The 15,014-nt window shown below is 36.8% G+C and overlaps 1 protein-coding gene across 6 annotated transcripts in view; it reads right to left on the minus strand.

The window, feature by feature from the left end:
* LOC584509 (rho GTPase-activating protein 24) overlaps positions 1 to 14,627 on the minus strand; it is a 44,030-nt gene extending 29,403 nt beyond the window's left edge. For 2 of the 6 annotated variants that reach the window (XM_030979581.1, XM_030979580.1), the window contains exon 1: positions 13,692 to 14,627. In XM_030979581.1, coding sequence (XP_030835441.1) covers positions 13,692 to 13,991 — 300 coding nt within the window. In that variant the 5' untranslated portion in view covers positions 13,992 to 14,627. Of the gene's footprint in view, positions 1 to 2,933; positions 3,362 to 4,898; positions 5,194 to 11,679; positions 12,008 to 13,691 lie in introns of those variants that run through there. The other 4 variants (XM_030979583.1, XM_030979582.1, XM_030979585.1 and 1 more) reach the window with 4 other exon arrangements.
* Positions 14,628 to 15,014: the final 387 nt, after the last annotated feature.

Genomic DNA, 15,014 nt, shown 5'->3' on the forward strand with positions numbered 1-15,014 from the left:
GAAAAGCATGTCTAGGGTCTAGACAAGGAGGTAAATATTCCATCTTCCAAACGATTCTATCTTTAAAATGAGAGGAAATAAATGTGAGTAATAAAGTCAACATTCATGTGAGTGACCATCCAGTTGAACCAAATACAACTTTTAGACCGTGGGACGACCCTGTTTTCTTTCAGTTTGGTTTTCATCCTAAAAGGACTAAACCAATTCGATCTTAAAAGATGTGTTGTTTATTACAATAACAGAATCACATGTTCCATTTTGTACAACATGCTGATTAATTATTAACCCTAAAAAACACAATTAAAAAAATGACGTCTTTTATCATGTTATACTTTACTGTTTTTTGGCCAAAATTTTCATTTTAATAATATATCTAAGCTTACAACTTTGTTTTATTATTCACTTGAATACATTATGACCTGTAAAATGCTTTCCATAATGATTTTTAGTTTGTACAATTGTGACACTATCTACTGTAGTACTATACTAGTAAGAAATCTATAAAGATTAGTTTCAAAATTTCTGAGAACATTTTTCCTATACTGGTCACTACGTGTAGCACGCTAAATAATATTTCATCCTTATCACTTCATGTGCCAGTCCTTTAAAAGTACATATGGTTTCAGTTACATGTAAATAATTAACCAGATCAAGTCAAATTTGTAATGATAACAACATAAATTGTTCATGAATGTATGTTATAAAATATTTTTTCAATTTAGCATAATGCAAACAGTATGTCATTATAATTTACCAGATAAGAATATTAAATTGTACCCCCCCCCCCCAAAAAAAAAATAAAAAATAAAAAAAATTAGACACTTCCTCCCAAAAGATCTTGTTTTCATTTCAAAAGAACTCTACAGATCTTCAAAATTAGTTTCTATCTCGCAAAAGCAGTCTGCGTTTGATTAATGTGAATTAATGATTTATAAATGGAACATGCATAGAATACCATACGATAGTCACAAGACACTACTTATTTGAGCCAGCGTGAACATTAATTTTCATTGCCATCTACAATGTTAGATGAATAGCTACAACAGATGATGGTTGGAAACTGTTGAAGAATCTTGGAAGGATGTTTTACACACACAAAGAAGGTATCCTATACATTCAGAATTCTTTGCAAGTATGAAAGGTTTGATAATTGGTTCAAGTGGTTAAGACTGGTTTCATTCTGTAAAATTAATAAATAACAAGTGACAAGAGTTTGTTCAAGTCATGAAAGTTTGTTGCCATGACAATGGCTGTCCTGCACAAAGTTTCATGTTGTGGTTTGTTTAAGTGTTACAGTATAGGAACCATACAACACTAAGAGATACTAAAAACAAGGGATAGGGTTCTGGGGGTGTTTCACAAAGATCTTAAGTCAAACTCTAAGTTTAACTTAAACATCATGGAGAGCCGTTTGTAGCCTTAACAAAAAACATATTCAAAGGAAAAATTCAACTTCAGACTGTTCATAAATTCCACATCAAGAACTTGAAATCTCCTTAACAAGTGAAAATATGAATGATTTCAATCAACATTTTAAGCCTTACAAAATAACTTTAACAAAATAATTTCAAAGATGCTAACAGATTTCGATAATGGTTACGTCCAACTTAGAGATAAGTTCAACTTAGGATCTTTGTGAAACACCCCCCTGGATGAACAGAAGAAAAGGGTAACAGAAAAACAGATGGAAAGGGTTAATGGCAAAAACCACAAAAGTCCAATTCCACTTTTCCTCGCCAGGAATATTACCATAGCAACTGCCCAGGACAGGAAATGAACATGAAGCCTAGACAACACACAAGTAACAACCAGACATCACAATACAGATAAGTATTAGTTTTGAGGAACTTTGACAGCCTGCATGTAGGCCAATACACAAGTAAGTTTGCTGCAGTGAAATGCAAAATCACATTATGAATGCATAAACAGAAGTGACAGTTAGAAGACAGAAGTTAACCTTGAAAGTTCACCACCCATATCAGCTGCTGCTTGGGAGCAAGAAAGGTGCTAAGTCACCGATTTAACTCACAATCAAAAAGCTTTTAACGATAGCAACTGAAGGGTTAATTGCCATATCCTATTTGGCTAGTATAGAAATCTTGTTTAGATTGTGCAATATGTCACTGACATGTTTGCAAAGTACTAGGTGATGCTGGATATGATTAAAAGTGTGTTAATTTGTTTCTCTCAATCATAAGCCTTTGCAACAATGTTTATAATGCCTTTCTCTCCTCAACAGAAGATGATCTACACTATACAGACATATACAAAGTTAGTAAAATCACCATGGCACCAACTACATGACAGAAAAGTACAGTATACTTTTCTTTTAGGCCTAATAAAAAAAGATGTTGTATTGCCCTTTGCGACCGACCCAAAAATCTTGAAATCTACGGTCAGCTTCTTTTTACCATTTTTTAGAGAAAAAAATATTACATCATTGAAAACTGAGTACCGATAATATCAGCCCAAACAGGGAGAAAAAAGTTTGGAAAAAAAGAGTTTGGAAAAAACAGATTTCCTACAAACCGATCCATGTTTTGGCACCTAAAGGGCAATACAACATCTTTCTTTTTTAGGCCTTATTAAGAAGCTTCCATAAAGAGTGAATATAGTTTGTTTGGAGCCAGAAGGGCATTAACTCTGTGTAAAAATGACACAAGTTATTAACACCTTTCTAACTCCAAACACTGCAGCAGACCATACATATAGTTAGTAACATTAACAGAACAGTCACTGCACAATATTTTCTACAGAAAAGAGCTGAAGGTTAAAGCTAGGGGGAAAAAATATAGAAACATCATTTGAAGTTAAATGTACCTCTAGAAAAAGTTAGTATCACGACAGGAACACCAAGCAACAGTAACTATGCTATAAACAACACAACGATACAGAAATATAGAAGAGAAATGTCAAGGAAAAATCCCAGTTACCTCTGGATCAAGATAAAACATAATGTGCGATGAAAGTTGACCAGGTTGTGTTATCTAATCGAAGATGACGCAAATCTAAACTCTTCAAAACTCCAGATAAAATTCCTGTTTGGCAACTGTATCAAAAGTAAATTTGATAAACTATTTAATACACATGTGTAGATTACACGAAAACTCGTTCCGAACTTCCGAGGCAATGAAAGCTAAAATCAGGGAACAAAATGAATAGGTATACGAAAAGCACAACCTCTACACAGTGTATACATACATACACTATACATAAAGATTATAACTACACACTTGAAAGATAAGTTTTGGCAAGTGTTACAAGTAATTAAATAAACGTCTTCCTCTAGACTTCTCCTGTACATGTATACCAGCCAAATATACTTACATACAGCCCACAATCACGGCCCACCAAAGGCACATGACGATTCCTCCATAGGTTGTGTCAATTTTATCTTGACGCAGGAAGCGGGACATAATTAACAGGGCCAAAACACTTTCAATTCATAAACACTTTCATTCAAGCATAACAAACAGTGATCAGAAGTTTTGAGCATTGACGAACCAATCAGCATCACCTACTCAGAGGTACTAGAAAATATCTAAGAGTCCTCAAGAAATATCTATGTCTATCTGGTTTCATTCTTGCAGTTGCACAATGAAAAGTATATAGTGTCAAGTTCAGAACAAAGTATTATGTAGAAAATAGAAGCATATACCAAGTAATGCACACAGTAGTAGATAGTGTCGACAAAGCTGGCATTACATAATTTGGATAATTAATTAACAGTTTCAATAATTTGTTTTAAAGATATGAATGGTCATCTTTAAGATAACAGTTCAATTGGAAATATGTTTGAGGAGTTATATAAAAGCAATCTGTATCCCTTTATAGATAATATAATCATTACATTCACGTATGTGGCTTTTGAAATGAGGACCTATTTATGATCATGAAAGTTAAACTAAGGTAAATAAATCCCTATTAGATGTGTCATACATTTGTAGCACCATGCGTGTATTCCTAATGATATATCCTCATCATTTTTTAATATTTTTTAATTGTGCAAATACATGTAAATGCAAGAACTGCTATTAAACCTATGAAGAAAACTTTGGATGTAACTGTAATACAGGGGAAACACATGACCACAGTTAATGTGTTATGGCAAGCTAGACTATAGGTCCTATAGGAAATTCACTAACATAGACGGGAAGTATAGATCCACGATTTCCGGGGCAATTGTTCACGAGTTACCTTGAAACTTAGGTAAACTTTGTGGACATGCAGCTGCTAACTTCTCAAAAATTTGTCCCTATTTTCATGAAGTGACGGTAGTGAATGAAAATCGCATACAATTTGCGTGCAGATTTTCCTCACTACCCTCAATTTGTGAAAACAGGAACGAATTAAAAGTTCTTTAACTATTACCTTTGTGAATTAGTGTTGCAGAGAGTAAATTTTATCATATTTTTATTCCATTTTATTTTACTTCAGAGGATTGTAGGAAACTCATAATTCCATTGCCTATATGACTTCAAAAATAAAATTAGTTAGGGCGGCTTGGGCTGTAAAATTGAGGTAATTTATTATCATTACATCTCCACATAAAATACTTGTATAATAAAAACATTTTAAGTCTGCGTCACTGCTTTCATTTCACTTCCAGGCACTACGTAATCAAGCCACATGGTGTTAATGAAGAACCAGCTCATATATGACAATAACTGGACAACCCACATTAACGAGTCCAATATTGCTGAAGTAAGGTTAACAAAATTAATATTGCACACCACAAAAGTACCTATAAATTCCAATGACTGTTTACCATGGTAAATGGGCTACCCTGACAAAAGATTAGAAACACATAAATAAATAAATAAATAAATAAATAAATAAATAAATAAGTAAATAAATAAATATTTATTTTTATTTCTAAAGAGTACATGAATATTTACCAATTGCTGCTAAAAATTTATGTCCTTCCTCCTCTGCTTATTCCTCCTAAGACAATACCAATCAATTAAGCCAACTGATTAATGCAGAATAAGATCATGCTTGCACAGCACAAGAAACGGACACCCCGAACATGTCCATCCAATCAAGAGATAGCTAACCATACCAAGGCTTCCATATGATAATGACTGTACACTGGAGTATCAAAACTGAAGAACAGGTGCGACGTGACTGATCATCGTGATAACAAAAGCTTTACTAAAGAACGATATGTTTCCTTCAGGATGTATATATACTCCACACAACAACAAACAAACTTTTAATAAAATGGCCTCAGACAGACTCAGAGATGGAAGGAAACTAGAAGTGGAGAAGAAGTTTCGGTCCGGTCGACTGGTTATCACAGAAGCTCGATAAAAGCACGATTGATAATAAAATAACGCTCACAATATGTATTCACTGGCAACATCCATTATCAATCCAGCAGCAAGAACTATGTTATCTTGCTCATAACGACGAGAATGTTGACCGAGTACAGCTTACCAGGTTTTTTGTATGAATTAACTAGACTCTGCTGTTTACTGATAGTTTACTATTCACCAATAGTTTAACAATCAAGCGTAACTTCAGTGAATACACACAATATGCTTGTCTGTTCGAATGCATTGTCCCTGCTGGTTTATACAATACCTCAAAGCCGTGAGTATATCAGGTACTTTTAGGTTTAAAGATATCATTATTGCGAAATCTATCAAACAACATGAACCACAAGGATATCGGATAGTAAATCATCCATTACACATGGTAGATAACAGTTCATTGAAGCAAGGAGGAGAGGGGTTAGATGGAACAATTGGGGGTGGGATAAAAAAGGGGAAACCCCAAACCCTTTGTATCCCAACATATTTCTTAGCTTCACCTCCATCAGAAGTTCCCTTGCCCTTGCAACAATACAATCGTTCTCCTAATTTGGGCATTTTCATTTCCTTGTAGCTTTCGGTATTCAATAGCATGGGTTTAGCGGCAATGTATTTGCAGTTTATAGTAATTGTGCACTGTACCTACAAGGGAGAATGGGGTGGGTGGACTGGGCCAGGGAGAAGTGGGACACCCCATCAAACTCAAAAAGCGATATACATTTTATGAATTTGTTTAAATCCTACATAGATTCAATATTCTCAAATACATAAATCTTCAGCTGTACCACGATTTTTGGTTTGATAATCACTTCTATGTTTAATGATCTTTTTTCCCTCACTTATTTGTTGGCGTTCTGTATCAAATGTTTTGAAATGAATTGAAAATTCCAGGACTTGTTTTGTGTCAGGTTGTGATCAAACTAAACGATAAATATTTACACAATACTGATCATTCTGTAGCTTATAGTACAAATAAATAATAGTTCTATACTAACATGCGAGAGAAGGGAAAGTAATCATATATGTTTAATTGTATCTATATGTAGATGCTCTTAACAGTAAGTAAATTTTAGGCTAACAGTAGGTGTTTCATTTTTGTTTTTATTTTTTAACTTTTTAATTTGTAAAAGGGTGCTGTGACTAAAAACAAATTGAAAAATACTGGTCTGGAGAATAATGGGCCTATCATGCCCATTATTATTTCATCACACGTCTTTCCATACACTGTGGATTTTATAGGTCACTGGAACACAATGGGTATTAATAATGGTAATAATATGTGTCTATTATGGAAGCTTTATGAGGCATCAGCTTATACAAAGCATAACTTTGCTACTTTATTATGGCACATGAGCCGTGTTCACACGATGGCCACGCAATTTTGGTCGGCGTAAAGGTCCTGTTTAGAGCTAGTCGGCATAAAGGTTGGCATATACAGTGACCGTCTGACCGATAGTTGTGTTAGCTATGCCAACCTTTATGCCGACTGATATACTCCTGGATTTTCCAGGAGTAACGCGCTGACACGACTAGAGCGTAGCGTAATTTGACCGTGAGGATGCTCTCACTTGGCACCCGGAGTATCTGTGACCTTTCACAAGGGGTTGTATGACCTAACATTTGGAACTTCTGGGGTCAAAACTAGATTTTGCGAGGTTGAGATGGGGAGGGTGGGCTGAGATAGACTAGTACGGGCACCACCACTTACAGAAGGTACGCTGAGTAAGACTAGGTCATTGGAAGGTCGTGTTAACTTAATCGTGGCAAGTTGGTCCGAGTAAGAGCATATATACATGTACATGTATATAGACAACTAATGGCGTAAGTCAAATATTTATGGAATATTTATTGCTGCGGGGGAAAAACTTACACAGACTTGAAAGCCACGTCTAAACATGGCTATAGAGTTTAAAGCAGGATGTATACCGGTAGTCTCTAAATGATCTATTTTGCTAAACAGGATCACAATTATTGCAACTGATTGCAAACACTCAACGCAAGTGCAATTTCTGTACCCTATTGTATAATACACCCCAAGGAAATCATGTTTGGATAACATTCCTAAAATACATCACTGTCATGTTCACAAATTTCAATTGATGACACGGAGGCTACCTGGGATATTTGAGATTGACTTTGGTTGATTATTTTAAAGTAGTTGCAATATCAACCGCAATCAGGATAAAATGTAAATAAAAGTTGATAATGCTGAAAGTTTTGCTCAACCCCCCCCCCCACCCCCCCCCCCCCCCCCCCCCCTCTGCCCTTCCTTACATTTTTTACATAAATCTATGACATTCGAAGAAATTCTAGGAAATTATTTTATTTGTATCTGAAATCCAACCTAAAGATTTGGTTTCAATAAAGAAGGAGTTATGATAATAATTAAACCATCCTCAACCTCATTACATGTATATTATATTATATTATATTTTGCTCCCTAAAATACAAGATCCTGGTTATAGAGATATTATAGGGATTAACAAAGTAAAACATAAATAGAACTTTGAACTTTAAATGTGTTGTTAATGAACCCTCTAAATAGATATGATATTAAATCCCTGTTAACCTACAGTTCATATACCTGTGACTATTACGCACGTATCAGCTGTCAGTGTCACAGAGAGGCAAGAGAGCCATCGTTGTGTCTGTCTGCCTAGGTGCCTAAATGATTCAGAGTCTTGATGTACATGTAAATGGGGCCAGACTTTATACAAAAACATGCATGCTACTGGTCCAAAGTTTGATCTCAGGACTTTTTCCCTGCTTAGAGGTCATGTGAAGGGGAAGGGGGAGGGAGAGGGTAAGGTCACATGAAGGAAGGGGCAGGGAGGGGTAAGGTGGGGTCAAATGAAGGGGAAGTAGGGGGAGAAGGGGAGTAAAATTTAAAACAAATTGGTCAGACTTTTAGAGGAATTAGTTTAGCCTATTTTTACCTTTCAAAATAAATATGATATCAAATTCCAAAAGAAAAATAACCCCTTCAGAACATGGTTTCGATACGCTTTATGGACAACTTCTTCTTTGGCTTGCAGCAGGTAGGAATTAGAGATCACAAAATAGGACAGATTGTTAAAGCAAAACCAGCCAGAATTGAAACTATCATTGAGCAACCAAAAAGATGACCAGAAATTAAGTCGCCATCTTCATGTACAGACTCACCATAATCCTCTCTTTCCCATCTTTTCTACTCCATCTTTTCTATAATAATACCCACACATGCTCTTGTGATTGACAGCTGCTGTCCATCACACCAATTAAACCACTGATAGAGGATGAACTCACAAGACAGAGGATCATATAAATAGACCAATTTTAATACCGAGGTCCCAAGAACACCTCACCCTCTCCTAATTGCCGCTGATGACAACATTGAGGTCTTTCAAGCATAAATAGCGAGCATTCCCTGACAGCGACCTGCACATTTTTATTCCATTAAAGGTAATGCAAAGTTTTGAAAATTGGTTGGATATTAATTCTTTAATTTTTTTATACATTTGGATGCCCCTATGCACTAGAAAATTTAGCCCCTACCGATTTAAATCGTTAGCGGCTCTCATAGAGGACGGGGTCTGCATGAACAATATTATTCCTGTGGAAAGGTTTGCAGTATTAGGTGCCTATTCTACCTACAGCATCATTATGGTACATGCAGCCCATGCCACTCTGACGTAGCCGCAAAGTTGTCATTGTTTGACAAACAAGTAAGTCTATACTTCCAGTGGAAGTTGAGACAGAGACCACAGCATCCCCTCTGGGAGCCGGATCATGGCTGATAAGTGATAAAGTTTCTCTAATGGTTTAACATATCAAATTTGTCTTTGTCTGCATGAACAAAACAAGCAAGTAAACTTTCAGAAAAAGCCACCTTACACAACTTGAAACTTTGTAAGTAATAATCTGTACAGTAAGTACTGCAGCTCTTTAAACCAGGGGGGTGTTTCACAAAGATCCTTAGTCGAACCTAACTTTAAGTTGGACTTAAAAATTATGGAGAGCCATTTGTAGCCTTAAAATAAAGTTCATTTAAAAGCGAAAATTCAAATATTTTAGACTTTTTATAAATTCCACATCAAGAACATGAAATCTTCCATGATAATAGAAAATATGAATGATTTGAATCAAATTTGTATGCGTTTTGAAATAACTTTTACAAAATATTTTCAAGGATGCTAATGGCTGTCCATAATTATTAAGTCCAACTGAGAGTAAAGTTCGACTTAGGATCTTTGTGAAACACCCCCCCCCCCCCCCCCTGGGCCCATATTCATGAACCTTTGCTAAAGTAAAGTCTATCTAAGCACTAATTGGTATTCTTATAACCATACTGAGATATAGTTTGCAACTATAAGCCCTATTCCTAAATCCTAGTTGGATTGGTTCAATCATAGAGGCTGTTCACACCGGCAGAGATAGCGCGCGCTAGACCGCGCTATCTCATTGCGGTTTGGAAGGTACTGTACAACGTCGTTTCGGTCCGCCCAACAGCGAGCCACGGCGAGCCAAAACGGCGTGCCACTGGAGCACCTCTTGTGGGTGGTCCACGAGAGATAGCGCGGTCTAGCGCGCGCTAGAAAAAAGGGGGTGCTACGATAGACCGCGCTATCTGCATTATTGTAGAGCGCTTAGAGACTTCTGATAAAGTAAGTGTTAGGCGCTATATAAGCAAATATAATTATTATTATTATCTCATTGCGGTGTGAACAGCCTCTTAGTTCTGGATTGATGGACCTTCTGACAACTAGTTCAAAAGATTAAGACTGCCGCTTCATAGGAATGACAGTTTGGGTCTCTTGCTTGTACCCTTTGATGACAATGAGTCAAATTATGAGTCTAGTCTCACTCTACCAACAGTTTTATTTGGTTGGACCTTCTGACAATTACTGAAAACTTTCCAAAGACCAAAGATTCACAATCACAGACCCAAAGTTTCAGTCTCTTGGACCTTCTGACAACTAGTCAGAAGATTATCAAGATGGAATACTCACAAGACCTCCATGTATAGTCCAGAGAAAGTTAAAAGAACGAAGTCTCCACTCACTGAGCGGAAAGGTTGCAACCCCCAAAATACACCCGTCAGGAGTCAGGACTGTCTCCATTTTAACATTGAGGGTGTGTTATTTTTCTCAACACGGAAACAGTCCATAAAATGGACTACTCAGGAGCATGCTAGTACATGTATGTTCAAACTTTTCTTTAACGATAACATAATCAGTCAGAAAAAACATAATTATGGGTGAGTCAGGCAAGTGTAATAAATACCCCCACAAACTACATGTGTACATGAATGTCTGTTTACTATAGGCCCCTAATGAGCTCCACACATGAAAGCTGCACTAATCCAGGTATGTTGCGGGCACAGAAAACATTCCCGTTTTGTCAACCACAAAAAAAAAGAGACATATATAGGGCGATGTCTCAGCTAACATCCCTGTAAATCACTTCATCCATTATGCAACATTGGACTCAAAGAAAAGGAAATAAAGGCTTTGCTTCTTTGAGTCTTGCGCTATTTTTAGGGTTGCCAATGTGAGGATCTGCGAGAGTGATACAACTTGGATTCCGAAGCCGTATAAACTAGGTTAGATATATGTTTAATAGTCATCCATCTGCTCTGAGATAGATTAACACTAAAGCAAGTATATAGCTAATGAATTGCAATTAAACATAATTAGCTGCAGTAGGTTAAGGATTTTTCTGTAACATTTTTTAAAACAAAGAAAAGGAAAAAAACCTTCACAAAATGAACAATTTTTAAATAATTGAAATAATAATAATAATAATATGGATATTTATATAGCGTCGATATCCACCAGGCTCCGACGCTCATGGCGCTGTACACATATTACCTTAGTTGTAGCCGAGCTGCCAAAGTAACTAGCACTCAAGCATATCAGGTACCCATTTACACCTTAGTGGAGAGTCAGAGAGTGGCAAATGTACATTGTAAATCTCTCCAATTCAAAAGGACATTAGTGCCAGGGCAGGACTTGAACCCTGTACCTTGTGATCTGCAGTCGGGTGACTTATCCATTAGACCACACCTCTATTGGCTAAAAGATTCAATCACAAGATCCAGAACTTATTGTTCAAAAACAGAACTCAAACATTCAAACTTTTACCCATAACCAACTTTCAATACTGTAAAAATAGAATATTTCACAAACAAAAAGTCTCATGAATTGTGCAGGTGGTCCAGATTTACAAAAGTTTTTAAGGTATGAAGCGCAATGCTTATTTTTGTTGTGATTTGTGACAATTTTGTGTTGCAAATACAGCTAGCGTTTAAAATTAGCCAACATTTGTGGTATAATCATGTACAGTACTTTATGTGGAAAAGATTATACATCATTCATGAACATACCAGTGCCCGTAAAATGCAGAACTCATGCATGATGATCGCTGAAACTTAATCCAACTTGGCGAAGAACTGTAGCAGTCGATTTGTAAAAATAACTAGACGTAGCTTTCGATCAACTTGATAAACAAAGTAAAAAATCACAGAATAATTTCCAACTGATCAACTAGATATATAGCTATTAAAAGCAGATGACATTTGGATAAGTCGCCTCTATAGAACTCAATCAACTTTGCAAATGAAGCAAGCACTTTTGTTAACAGTCACAAACCAATGTTACCACAAAAGCTATATTACAAAACATGTCTACATGTAGCACTAAACAAGTTTATAGTGTGAATGCAGGATGAGCAACTGTTTCGATATGAATGTTCCTACATGTATATATACTAACCTTGATAGGGAAATAAAGTAGAGTATAAACAGGAACTATCGCACAGATCAACTTTCAAATTCAATGTTCCAAATGATTGATTTTAGATCACAGGGAAAAAATGTAATGACAATGCAATATTAAAAAGCAGGATATGGATGCCTATGGATATGTACTTCAAGTCCAAAGTCACATGCAGGTAAAAGTTGGCACTACCGTTGCAATTTACTGGACGCAGTGATTCAATGAGCAAAGGAAAGTATAAGCTACATTTTAGGGGAAAACCCTTACACTACTTTCAACATCGGCTGTACTGACTCTAGTCAATGCAAGACAGCTTTACAAAGCAATCCGCTCATCAACACAAAAGAAGAATTCATTGAAGTCGTGATTCAAATCCCAGATTTTCCCCTGGAAAGTTTATTCTTGTTAGTGTTCATTCATGTATGAGCTAGTCTGGTATTCAGCTACTACATTTAAATTTCTTGTGATACACTTGATACATTAGAGTTCCTGCCCTCCCCCTCAAATGTTATGATAAAATAAAGCAGGATACTGACATTACTCCAATCAGTAATTGAGTATTTTTTCACACTTATGTATCATGTGGGTGCTACATTCTCCTAACAATGGTCTGGAAAAAGTAGGATTATAAAAGAAAATGTCTGCAACACAAACAGACTGCTATCTAACTTTAGAAGATTAGACTTTTTATGTTTGCCTATGTCATTGCTTTCGTATTTAAAATTAGATAAACAGAGAGACTAAAATTGATTAACAGAAGTCGTAATAAACAAGAAATTGCTTCTCGGATTCCGGGATGAAATAAAAATGCCTGTAAACTTGGGAATTTTTTGAAGTACACTTCAAATTTGGAGGTGTCAATATCCTTGTTGAAACTGATTTGAAATTTGAGCATTGAGGATACAACTCCCACATACTTTTCAACGTTTTGATATAGTCATAGTCATGGAAGTAAATATGAATTATTTATTAATGTAACTGGCAAGAAATTATTGTTAAGTAAGAGAAAATGTACGATGCTCATTTTCAAAGAAAATAAGTAAAATTCTAATTGTACTTCTTTGCTTAGAATCATAAATCTATATATCTATATCATTATGAATAGAGCAGTAAAAAAACATTCTAGGTTTGAGAGGTTTGAACTTTAAAGTATAAATGTTTTTAAATAAAATAGATCAAATATAATTGTGTCAAATGTCACCTGTATCATGAATACACTATCAAACGTGATACCGAGCTGAGCCTTCAGGAAGAACAGGACGGAATACTGGCCTCTCTAAAGGTACCAGTACAATATTTGTGGTTATCTTCCATTGAAATATGAGGGGAACTGGTTAGAATGAAGGCCAAGTTGAATAAAGTGGATTTAAATAAACATATATTGCATCCCGCTTTGAAGTCTAAATATAGATGATATTTGTAAACAATTGCCAATAAACACGTCGAATCGGGGTGAATCTGGAAGAGTACCCAATGCTTACTTAATTGAATATCAATAACAATCTCTGCCAGATTTGTCTGTACGTCAACGAAAGAACCTCTCAAGGGGTTCATTATCGTCTCATCTGGATCAACTGTCAAAGAAGTTGACCTACAAGTGTCACATGATCGACCACCTTACCTTTCGCCGCGTCGAGCTGCGCACAGCCGGGGGAGAATGCCTGGAAACATGGTCGAAATTGTAGTGATGGCGGGTGTGGGGGTTGCCCGGCGAGAGAGGGAGAAGGCTAAACACCTTGCTGGCGTGGACAGTGAAAGTTTCGTCGCTACGCTGCCTCCGATGCGTGTACTTGGCACGCTGCGCTGCCTTAGTCCGATCCATGCTCGTGGTCTTGGAGTCTTTGGTGGCGTGTCTGACATAGAAGCTTCTCCGGGATGAGCGCTTTCTTGCGATCATTCTAGAGTCCAGGGCGTCGCTCATGACAAGGCAACGACTTCCCCCTATCAGGAGAAGCAGTAGGGGGGTCGGCCACGTGACCCGTTACTTGCAATTCAATTAGCCAACGACTCACTCTGCATAACCCCCCTTGTACAAAGCTTGCGCGGTATAGTTGTCAAGTTGAGACTCTTTGCGTAGCTGCTTGATACTCACTCAGGCTATAAAACGAATCACAAATCTCCTTCACTAATTATCTTTAAATGTTATAGAACAGAATCCTCAAGAGGTGTAAATGCAAATAATCTCTCTTCCTTTTTTCAAGAACAAGCGTTATCGATATCAATCAGAGAATCTTCCAATGTCAACGGGTATCTATCGGCAAAGACTAGCCATTTCTTGAGGAGGGCTCAGCAATCCAACAATAACTCCAAACGTTGTTAATACTCTGGATTTGGATGGTGAGAAGCCTGGAGATCTATCCGGCGTGTTAATTATCTCTGTCAATAGCGTGTTCCCCTGAGATGCCTCGGCAGTCGCAGGAAATGACTGAATCGGTGCGAGCTTCCACGCAAACGAAAGAGGGGGAGGGAGGAGTAGACGATGCTCCTAGGTTCTACTTGACTATCTTCAGATAATACGAGGGTAGCATTGCACAAGAGGGCCTTGGGATGTATCATGCAATATCATTTCCAATAGTCCATAAAACAGCTTCCCACCAATCAACGGTTTTTCTGCGAAGTGCCTATATGATGATTTCAAATGATGCCCTCGAGATTCAAAGATGAAAACATGCACTATCAATTCCAATAGTCCATAAAACTGCTTCCCACCAATCAACAGCTTTTCTGCGGCGAAGTGCCTATATGACGATTTCAAATGATGTCTTAAAGATTCAAAGATGATGTCCTCAAGATTCATACATGTAGATGATATCCTCAAGATTCAAAGATGATGTCCTCAAGATTCAAAGATGATGTCCTCCAGCGATCTTGGCCCACTTCTTAGGCATGGCTTGCAATATTTCACTTGTGGAGTGCCTAGCTTGCATCAATGACAATCATAAAG

Source organism: Strongylocentrotus purpuratus, unplaced genomic scaffold (assembly GCF_000002235.5).
Source record: "Strongylocentrotus purpuratus isolate Spur 01 unplaced genomic scaffold, Spur_5.0 spur5_scaffold_10, whole genome shotgun sequence".
In the NCBI taxonomy this organism is placed as follows: domain Eukaryota; kingdom Metazoa; phylum Echinodermata; class Echinoidea; order Camarodonta; family Strongylocentrotidae; genus Strongylocentrotus; species Strongylocentrotus purpuratus.